This window comes from Haliotis rufescens, unplaced genomic scaffold, assembly GCF_023055435.1.
Source record: "Haliotis rufescens isolate VD_foot unplaced genomic scaffold, xgHalRufe1.0.p SCAF_9, whole genome shotgun sequence".
In the NCBI taxonomy this organism is placed as follows: Eukaryota; Metazoa; Mollusca; class Gastropoda; order Lepetellida; family Haliotidae; genus Haliotis; species Haliotis rufescens.
This window is the reverse complement of record NW_025964383.1, coordinates 4,308,988-4,320,119: the sequence shown is the minus strand read 5'-3', so window position 1 is coordinate 4,320,119 and position 11,132 is coordinate 4,308,988. Positions and strand designations below refer to the sequence as shown.

General features: G+C 40.6%; 1 protein-coding gene across 1 annotated transcript; it reads right to left on the bottom strand.

Moving 5' to 3' along the window:
* Window positions 1-6,249: 6,249 nt before the first annotated feature.
* Window positions 6,250-9,882, bottom strand: LOC124151440. The gene is made up of 2 exons (XM_048391054.1): window positions 7,003-9,882; window positions 6,250-6,852 (listed from the first exon to the last, which is right to left on the bottom strand). Exons 1-2 carry the CDS (start codon window positions 9,880-9,882, stop codon window positions 6,250-6,252), a joined length of 3,483 nt encoding a protein of 1,160 aa, XP_048247011.1.
* Between the last annotated feature and the right edge of the window lie 1,250 nt (window positions 9,883-11,132).

Sequence of the window (11,132 nt, the reverse complement as noted above, 5' to 3'; positions counted from 1 at the left end):
ATCGCGGAGTTTACGAAGAATGATAAACTTTGAGCATTCAATTGAAAACTTATTATCGGAAGTAGTAACATGCATAACATTTTTTTAATAATGACAACATTGGTGTATAATAATAACTTTATTGATAATTTATAACAATAATGGCTCTAGTCGTGGCAACTTCCAAACTTTCGGGAAGTTGTTATCTAACGGACCGTCATTCAGGCGATGTTTTTGACCGATCATGATCTGAAAAATACTATCATGAAAGTGTATCCCGTGGATAAGCCGACCCCTTTCTACAGAATCTTTTTTCTGGTCCTCAAAATTCGGCTTATACGCGGTCATATACGGTATCTCTCAGGGATGTATCGATGGGTGAATACCTCACCACGAAGTACGTGCTATGGCTCGACATGCGAACCACGGACGATGACCAACTACACGGTAGTGGGCGGAGAATAGAAAATGCTAGTGAGGGTGTTACTATACAGATAACGAAGCTCCAGGAATCCAATTGTAAATTAAATATATATTTGTATGTTATTATGGACGCGCAACTTAATATACAGAATGGAAGATTCGTGCAAGCAATCTATTAATAATCTTTTACCTAAAGAACCGCACTGTACTATCATCTGTGGGCAAACGGGTTGTGGAAAAACAGCTTTTATTCTAGATATTTTACAAAGTCATTATCGGGATGTTTTCGATCATATTATTATTCTCTGTCCAACTATAAATGTCAATAAAACATACCTATCGAGAGATTGGGTAATGAATGACGATGGGGTACACAGAGTTGATCCGGGAGATCGTTTACAAGACTGTTTACGAGTATGTCACGAAAAATACAAAGGAGAATCAACCCTTTTCGTGATAGACGATTACAGTGCGAGTAAAGAACTCACCAAAAAGAAAGATATGCTTTCATATTTAGCATTCTCCGGACGGCATACTCAGCATAGCGTTTGGGTACTTACTCAAAAATACAACTCTGTCCTGAAAGATCTCAGAGAGCAGACCAAATGGATAGCCCTGTTTCATTGCAAAGAACGAGATTCATTGGAGGAATGTCTACACGAAAATGATGTTATTTATACCAAGTCCGAACGAGATAAAGTCAGAAAACTGTTAGCTTCAACGAAGCATTGTAAATTCGTATTAAAAACCGATCAACCAGCTGCTTGTGCAATTGCTTAGCAAAATGTAGCAACTGCTTAGCAAACATAGCAACTTGCTTAGTAAAATATAACAAAAATATAGTAAATATAGCAAAAATATAGTAAAAATATAGTAAATTGAACATTAGCGGCTGTTATGTAATAATGTGGCTTGAAATCCTCATTCTTTCTCAACAGTTTATTATTTCTAGCTGTATTGGATATGTTATATTCCATTATGTTAGACTTAAATATCTCCTTAGGTATTACATTATGGAATGCGACAAACTCATCGAACAAATGCTCAAAGATGAGCCAGATCAAGATGTAGATAAATCTTCAGATAAACATAGAGAAAGACTCGCCGCTTTGGTGGCCGGTGGAAAATGTTCTGAATATTTAGGGGAAAATTATACCATTGAAAAAATTGATAACATGACCGACATAGAGATTAAAAAACTGTACGCGCGTTACAAGTCTAGACTTGGAGCTACCATGACTAAAACAATAGGGTCGGCTATGTTACAACTTAACACAGTCGTAGCTAGTACGTTTCTCCCTATCCCGGCATAACATCGCCCGTATTTATGCGAATCTCTCGAGAAAGACCCATTCATCGAACACGCTATAAGCTCAGTGAGCTGTGAGTTTTATCATAGATACGGAATGTTCTTAGCTCCACTCACCACAGCTTTAATAACGGCTAGGTCTTTGTCAATTTAAACATATGTGCCCACTTAATAATAATGGAGATGGAAAAACAACAAGTACAAACCCCGATTGTATCACAACAAGTGAACGAGGAAATACAACATCAAGTGAATGAGGAAATACCACAACATGTGAATGAGGAAATACCAGCGATTGCACAATCACCACAACAAGTCAGAGTGACTAAGAAAACGTCACAAGTTCAAAAATTAGATGAGCTTCAATTAGAGTTAAGCCCTCGTGTAATGTTATAAAAAGCATGACTACTCCAGTTACAGAGGGTAAAATGTTGGTAAACGCAACATATCATTCAACGGTGGTCAGCGGCTTGGCCATTGGCTATGCCCGTATAGCTAAAATGATTACTAAAGCCACACCACCAAAGCTAGATTTTAATGGTTACGATATCGGTATGATGATTCTTGATATAGGATTAGCAATGGCAACAAAGGATATGCTCATCAAACAAGGGCTTATCCCAGAAGACATAATGAAGTAATTAAACATTTGAATATTTTATAAACATAGTATTATTGAACACAGTTCGAAACATCATGGCATCAATTGTGATGATGGTCGGTGGAGCTATTGTTAATGCTCTAGCTTTTTCGGGGAGTAATTATTTATTTTCTACTCTGAGGGAATCAAATGCTAAACAAGTTGGAGAGGAGCGTAAACGACATAATAAAGCATTAGAACAACTCGAAGCAGCCCAATCACAATGGGCCAGGCGTAGAATGGAGAGATTAGATTTTATTAATGATGAACTGCGTAAACAAGGACACTCAATTCAAACTTTTAAGGATGCTGAATCTGCCATGCACGAATACTTCCTCGTTTATGGAAAGACACTTGACCCAGTGCCGAGGCCAACACTCTCTCAGTTTTATACACCGTCAGAGGCTCAGAAGGACCATGAGATAGCATTTATAGTGTTGGGGTTGTCTGCAGTTGCTATTTATAGCTACACAATTATGCACAAGCTATAAATAGATCTGGCTGGTTGAGCGACTCGATATGTGCTTTTCATTTAGACAGATGATATGATAGGTGTATAATCATGAATCTGTGCAGATATACACTCATGGGGAAGCCAATTCAATGTCAGAAACCATGCGTTGGTGTATATTGCGGTACTCACGCTTTTGACATCAGACAAAGAAATGTAAATTATACGTGTTCCGTATGCGGGATAGGTGTCAGATGTCGTTATTGTTTATGTAAGAAACACGGCGCTGATAGGGTTAGGAAGCAGATTATTTACGCTAGGAAGAAAGATTACACCAACGAGAGGAATAGGTTGGGGAGAATAAGATATATGGAAATATAACCATTTAGACAAAAGTCTTATTTTGTTTATATACCACAATGGTTTTCATCAGAGAGTTGAAAGCTTTGGCAAAACAACGTGGTCTACATGGTTATTCTCGAATGAGAAAAGCTGAATTGATCGATTTACTCGGTTTGGAATACAACAAACCCCAGACTGTTAGAGAACTCAAAGCTCGAGTGAAAAAAAGTGGGCTGAGGGGTTATTCTTGAATGAGAAAAGCTGAATTGATCGCTTTACTAGATAAAAATCAACCAGATGATGTCGATAAAAATCAACCAGTTGATGAGTAAAAATTTGTACCTACAGACGGTGTGGGTAAATATCTAAGAGGTTGGAAGATGGATATTAATTCCAACATGGATGTTAATGATGTTAAGCCCATCGTATCAAGCAAAATTAACGAGGAGTTAGATGATTTAAATCGTATAAAATACCAGATGACGATTAAAATGTCATTGAGTAAAAGTAGCGCAGACGATAGCACTGAATATACCAAACCATATTTCCGTAGCAATCAAGAAGTTATAACCGAATCCGATACTATAAACGCATCATTAGATACATCAATTCAGAGGATACAGGAAACTTTAGAACGTTGGACTAATAGAGGTTCGGGTTGGGGTGTGGATAAAATCAATAGTTTATATTTAGATATAGCAAATTATATGCCCTTCAAAGGTGGATCTTATATAGATTTACCCCCGTATTATAAGAAGAAAAAAGCCATAATAAATGTAAAAAATAAATCCGATGACTGTTTCAGAATGATGATAAGGTCTGCATTGTTCCCTGTAGACAAAAATCCAGATAGACCTTCTAGCTATCCCCAAAACGATGGACTAAACCTCGATGGTTTAGACAACCTACACCAATCTCACAAATTGATAAGGTGGAAAAGCAAAATAATTTAGCTATAAATGTTTTCGGACATTCTTCTGAAGGAATTGTTTTACACAGGATAAGCTCCGTTCCGGAACATATTCCCAGAATCAATTCATTTCTGATCGAAAAAGATGGTAAATATCATTATACGTGGATAAAGAGTTTAAGCAGACTGAGGAGAAGAAACCCCTCAAATGAAAACTAACTGAAAACGGAAATTCAACCCTTTTAATAAACCCACAAGATATTTACAATAAACACATTATGTACAAATTGAACTTCCCTGGTATGGAAGTATGCACATGGAAGTGTAGCCCTAACTTCCCTGGTATGGAAGTATGCACATGGAAGAATAGCCCAAGTAGGGCGCTGAAAACACGCAATGATGCGATGCGTCCTGCTCCTATCAGCCCTAAATCTCATCTGCCACGTTCAAGGAATCACGTGTTACATTCAACCTGCCAAGGAGACATTTGAATTCTGCGAAGTAGGTTACGTTCGGTCGATTCCGCGTAGCTGGCGCGTTCGAAAGATGTCCCGGTAACCTGTCCGAGAACACCTTCTGAACATACCCCCCTCCTTGGCAGTTTACTGGCAACTATATATCTGTTTACTGGCAAAGAATACAACTGTAACTGAATAACTGAAATACATGGCAATGTAAGTATGAGCATGAACAATATACATACTTACCAACACACACTGAATTACATGGCAATGTAAGTATGAGCATGAACAATATACATACTTACCAACACACACTGAAATACATGGCAATGTAAGTATGATAATGGACAATATACATACTTACCAACTCACACTGAAGCATAATCCGACAATATGAATCCATGACATCTGTCACAAATTAACTGTCAATTATTTCACATGTTAACCTCACTAGTGTTACATGTCAAAATTCAATCAACTCATTTCTGTCCAAAATGCAGATTGAGTGCAACTGTCACATCAGTTTATTGTACTGTCACTTTGTCTTTGTACACAAATAGTCCATTGTCCACAAAGTATCCAGATGTCCACCTACTGTCCACTGACTGTCCACAGATTGTCCACAGACTGTCCACAGACTGTAAGTCAGTCTTTCCTCTGTATGTCCACAAATGTCCACACAATTTCATGAAATGTCCTTGGGAAGGATAGAGGTTCATCCACATCATGCTGTCACTATGCCGTCCATTCCAGTGGGCATATCTTCGTCACTGGACGGGTTAAAGTTGAATTGGCGACTCTGACATCTACCACTCTCACATGTCCATCCGGTCCTGGGTACACACGCTCCACGATTCAGAGCGGCCATTGTCCTCTTGGTGTTTCTGGCGACACCAACACAACGACGTCGTCAACACTCACATCCTTCGAGGGTCTGTTCCACTTCCTCCTTGTGTTTAGAGCTGGCAACCATTCCCTCATCCATCAATGCCAGAAATGTCTCATCAGCTCTTGTAGCCTTCTCCAGCGCTTTCGAGGATGATAGTCTGTTGTGTCCACTGACTCTGGGGCGAATACTCCTCCAACTTGCCCATGGAGAAAATGGTTTGGCGTGAGTGGATTATCGTCCTGTGGATGACAAGTCTGGTAAGTAAGTGGTCTGGAATTTATCAATGCCTCGGCTCCAGTAAATGCTGTTTGAAGTTCTTCATCCGTGACGTCACTCTTGCTCAGAATAGCGAATATTGCTTTCTTTGCAGCCTTTATCAGAATCTCAAATACTCCGCCAAAGTGAGGTGCAGATGGGGGATTAAAATGCCACTTGATTTACTCGGTTTGCTGTAGATCTTTGAATGGCATCTTTATCCAACTTGCCAAGTAGATCCTTGAGCTCCCTCACTGCGCCGACAAAGTTGGTACCATTGTCAGAAAGAACCTCAGTTGGAAGTCCTCTTCTGTTGGTCATCCTGAAGAATGCATTGAGAAATGCATCAGTGTCCAGACTGTAAGCCATTTCCAAATGTACTGCTCTGGTGCCCAAACAAGTGAAAAGGCACAGATAACGCTTGAGTCTGACCTTACCTCGGCCTTGAATTGTGGAGAACGGACCAGCGTAGTCCACTGCAGTCATACTGAATGCTCGAAACGAAGCTTGGAGTCGGATCTTCGGTAACGTGCCATCACTTGTTGAACTGGTTTTGCTTTACTTCTGTGACAAGTAGAACATTCTTTCTCCTATTCTCTAATAGCTTCTCTTGCAGAGACAATCCAGTACTTTGACGAAAGGACAGCTAAGGTTCGATTCGTTCCAGATACATGATGGCCTTCTTCGTGAGCATGTTTGATGACCAACTTTGTTATCCAGTTCCTACCAGGTAGAATGATTGGAAATCGGGCAGCAAAAGGTAAGCATTCTGCATCTCTCAAGCGTCCACTTAGTCTCATGACTCCAGTTTCATCAATTTGTGGATGTAAAGCTTGAAGCTTTGAGCTGTTTGGCATTGGCTTGCCAGATGACAAGGCTGAATATTCCCCAGGGAATGCTTCTTGTTGAGCCTGAGCAACTAGTTTAATCTCTGCATCATTTAGCTCCTCTCGGCTAAGTTCCCCAATCATTCTGAGATCTGCTGGATTCGAGCAGTTGTAGAGGAATCTATTAACCCAGGCACATGTGCGAGTAAGCTTTTTCCAACATGAAAACCTTGTTGGCTCAAGTCTCCACTCGGGATCAGCGTTTGCCATGACAGTATAGGCAACAATTGTCTTTCTGCTTTTCTTTTCCTGATCATCTGTCTCATAAAATGATAGACTCTTATCAAAAGGCCATTCTTCTTCATCCTACAGGAGAAAAGTTTGACCCAACCACCACAGCTGGTTACCCACGAGTTGCGATGCTGGTAAACCCCTTGTTAACAGATCTGCAGGGTTCTGGGATGATGGAACATACCTCCACTGACTCGGATTTGTAGAAGAATGGATTTCACCAACCCTGTTAGCAACAAATGGTTTGAAAGTACGGCTGTTATTTCTGATCCAACATAGAACATTCATGCTGTCAGACCAGAAGATAACACTATCCATTTCTATTTGCAAGACTTTCACAATGCCCGAGATAAGTCTCAGACCAAGGACAGCAGCCATTAGCTCAAGCCTAGGAATGCTGCATGCTTTGAGGGGAGATACGCGGTTCTTTGCAGCAACCAACCAACTGGACCTGTCACCATTTTGATAAGTATACACTGCAAATACAGATGTGCCATATGCATCTTCTGATGCATCTACAAAGGTATGTATGCAAGTAGTTTGTGCACCTGAACTGGTGTGCAAACATCTTGGAATTTCTAGTGTTTCTATGTCTTTCCATTGACCTAACCATTCAGTGATTTTGTCTTGCAGGTGCTCTGGTAGATTGTCATCCCAGTCATGTCCAGTCAACCACAGGTTCTGCAGCAATATCTTTGCTGTGACGATGAAAGGACCTAGGAAACCATGAGGATCAAACAATCTAGCAACCTGTCTAAGGAAACCTCTTTTTGTTGTTTCAGCTGTGGGTAATGGCTCTGCTTTAAATCTGAAGATATCGTCTTCTGGTACCCACATTAGCCCAAGAGCTTTGACAGATGGAAGGCTGCCTTCCCTGATATCAATTTTGGATGCATGATCACTTTGCGGAATGTGTGCAAGTACTTTTAATGAATTGGAAAGCCATTTCCTGGGATGCATCGAAGCCTTGGACCAAAGTTGCTTTAACTGGCAGTATAGATCTAAGCCATCGTCATCAGTTTCAACTGAGTCCATACTGTCGTCCATGTAAGTGGACTTCATGACAGTTTCAGCAGCTTTAGGCAATTCTGCTTCATGCTTCTTTGCGTTCTCTTGGCTAACAAATTGGGCCAGAAATGGAGAGGCTGTATTTCCAAAGACCAATCGATTGAACTCGTATACGTCTGGTGGGACATCTGGAGACATTGATCGCCAAAGAAATCTATGAAAGGGCCTATCTCTGGGATCCATTTCTACTTGGAGGAACATCTCTGCGATGTCACAGATGATTGCTACAGGACTTTTTCGAAATCGCAACAAAACATCAAAGAGTTCAGTTTGGAGCTTTGGACCTGGGTCTATTGCATCATTTAATGATGCATTTCCATACTTTGCCAAAGCATCGAAAACAATGCGCACTTTCGTTGTGGATTTATCTGGACGCATAACAGGAAAATGTGGAAGATACCAAACATCAGTTGATTTATGTTCAACTGTTACCTTGTTAATGTAACCCTTTTCCAAGTACTGAGAAAGTGTACTGTCATAATCTTGTGCAACAGTTGGGTCTTTTGACAGTTTCTTTTCAGTACTAACCAGCCTGCGATAAGCCATATCATAGTTGTTCGATAAGCTTGGAGCCTCCTCCTTCCATGGAATACCAACCTGGTATCTACCGTGATGATATACCAAGGATTCCTCTGCTTTGCAAAGGGCTCTCTTGTCACATGGTTTGATAATCTGAGAAGTATTCTTAACCTCCTCAACATCCCAAAAGGATTTCACCAAGTCTGACAATTCTGAATTAGGGCTGTGTGTGTAGTATGTTAAAGCACAATATGATGGCTGTCCATCATCGTGACCTACATTGCCAATACACGTCCACCCAAGAGGAGTCCTGCGAGCTATAGGCTCTCCCGGTCTGCCACAAACATCTTGGTATGATTGGTGCAACTGTAAATAATCTATGCCAATCAGAAGATCGACCACTGGATGTCTGGCAATAGTTGGAAACCTGATGCCTCGCAGATGATTCCACTTATTTCTGTGTTTCTGCCAGTCTATCACTTTCAAATCACCTGTAACCCTGTTTATGGTGAGAGCAGACATCTGGATATTTACTTTGCCATCCAAACTCTCAACACCGAATTCTACAGGCTTAGTTACAAAGGTGTCTGTTTTCCCATTTAGTACACTGACAGATACATGTTGTTGTGTTCCTTGCAAGCCTAACTCAGCAGCTACATCATCATTGATGTATGACCTGCTGCTTGCATCATCAAGTAATGCATTTACACACATACTTCTCTTGCCATATCTAAGAACAACTGGGACTGTTCTGAGTGCTGTTAATGAAGTCTCAGGGACTGGTACTGTAGTGTGTGCCCTCTCTTTTGTTACTGATTGAGAATAGGACTCTGATGAAGCATTTCCTGAAGCCTCAGGGATCAAATCTTCATCAGTGCTAGGCTTAGATGTTTTGTTTCTAAGTTGTGACCTATTTACCGTGGTGTCATGCAGCAATCTGTTGTGAGTCCTTTTACAACCGTCAATCCCACATTGCTTTATGAACTTGCACTGTGAGCCCAAGTGAAATTGACCTAAACATCGGAAACACAGTTTGTGTTGCTTTGCAAAGTTCCATCTTTCATCACCACTCAGGCCCTTAAACACTTTGCATGCCCACAGCGCATGTTGGTTTCCAAAACAAACACATCCACTGGCTGTATTACTAACAAGAGTTACTGATTTACTTTGCCCAGACTTTTTTCCCAAAAGACCATGGACGGTCTCCGAGGCAATCGTTTGATACTCTGCCTCTTGAAGAACCCATTCCCTAAGAGTCACGACAGACTCCTGCATATCCCTTTCCTTAATCCACCTGTTAAACTGTGCAATCATGGGTTCTGTCATTTTTTTTAGCAATGTTGCATACAACAAACCATTGCCAAGCTCTTCGATCCTGTCAGCTTCCTTTAAGTTAGCTACAGCAATGTCAAGAACGTCAGCAAAGTTCTCAACGTCTTTGGCACAGCCTTGACGAATAGGCTTCAGGTTAGTCACTTGTTCCAGCTGCAAAGCTACCTGGCACCTTTTTGCCACCATACTTTCGTTCCAGGCGTTCTAACGCAATGCCATATGAAACAGCACTATGACCTAACCCCTGAATGACCTTTAATGATGCACCTGATAAATATTGCCTTAACTGTAGTAATTTATACTCTGCAGTTGACGGAGCCTGGTCTACACAAGTGAGAAAGGCAGCTTTCCAGCTTTCATACTGTACCATATCACCCGAAAATACTGGTATCGAAACACGCTTAAGTTGTTTTGACATATCTGTGCCAATAGCATGAAAATGGGAATTGGAAGGGTTCGACAAGTCTGACATTTGAACAGGATCTATATTTACAGGTCTACCCTTAGCTGCATGGGCTTTCACGTCTATCCACATTTCTGGTCTGAAACGGACCCTCAGTTTCAACAAGTTTAACTTCAGTTTAACTTTTTACTAGTTTGTTCAGGACTCTGCTTAAACACCCTAGAGAGTCTATGACTAGATAATGTAGAAACATCTGTCCTGCTGTCAAGATAATCCTGTGCATAGGCAACGACTTCACTAGATTCTTCCTCAATCAGGCACATCTCCTGCTCAGTCTTAACTACATTGGCAGCTTGTTTTGACTTTGAATAGGCTAGCGTCAGGTCTGTCATGATATCTGTGGCTTTTGCCTGAACTGAGACAACCTGTGAAATACCATCCCTAACCTGCCTACGTAAGGGTTCATCTTCACCATCTATCAAGCCATACAACTTGTTCTTTGCTTTTGTAAATGTGGACTTAACATTTTTTTTTTGCCGTTTAAGATGCAAAATCTTTTCAGTCCAATCCACGTCTGTTGGATTGACATCAGGTTCATCGGACTTCACAACACTGATTTCAGTGGGTTTCTTGACTGGCTCAGCCATTCTTGTTGAGCACGCTTAATCAAGTACTTAGAAACGGTGTAACATTTACATTTCTATACAAATGCTCACAAAATACACTCACGGGAAACTGAAAACTAGCAAAACACATCCTAATAGTCATTTCTGTGTTATGAATCTATCTTGCATTCATAATGACATGATGCAACTATGTCTGAGAAACCACGCTCTGCTACCATAAAATGAGGAGAAGAAACCCCTTAAATGAAAACTAACTGAAAACGGAAATTCAACCCTTTTAATAAACCCACAAGATATTTACAATAAACACATTATGTACAAATTGAACTTCCCTGGTATGGAAGTATGCACATGGAAGTGTAGCCCTAACTTCCCTGGTATGGAAGTATGCACATGGAAGAATAGCC

What these genes read in the sequence shown, in the direction of transcription:
- LOC124151440 (XM_048391054.1), bottom strand. Translation starts at nt 9,882, where the DNA reads ATGGTGGCAAAAAGGTGCCAGGTAGCTTTGCAGCTGGAACAAGTGACT. An exon ending in AACCATTTGTTGCTAACAGG is followed by an intron (nt 6,853 to 7,002) that starts GTTGGTGAAATC and finishes TTTCTCCTGTAG; the next exon opens with GATGAAGAAGAATGGCCTTT.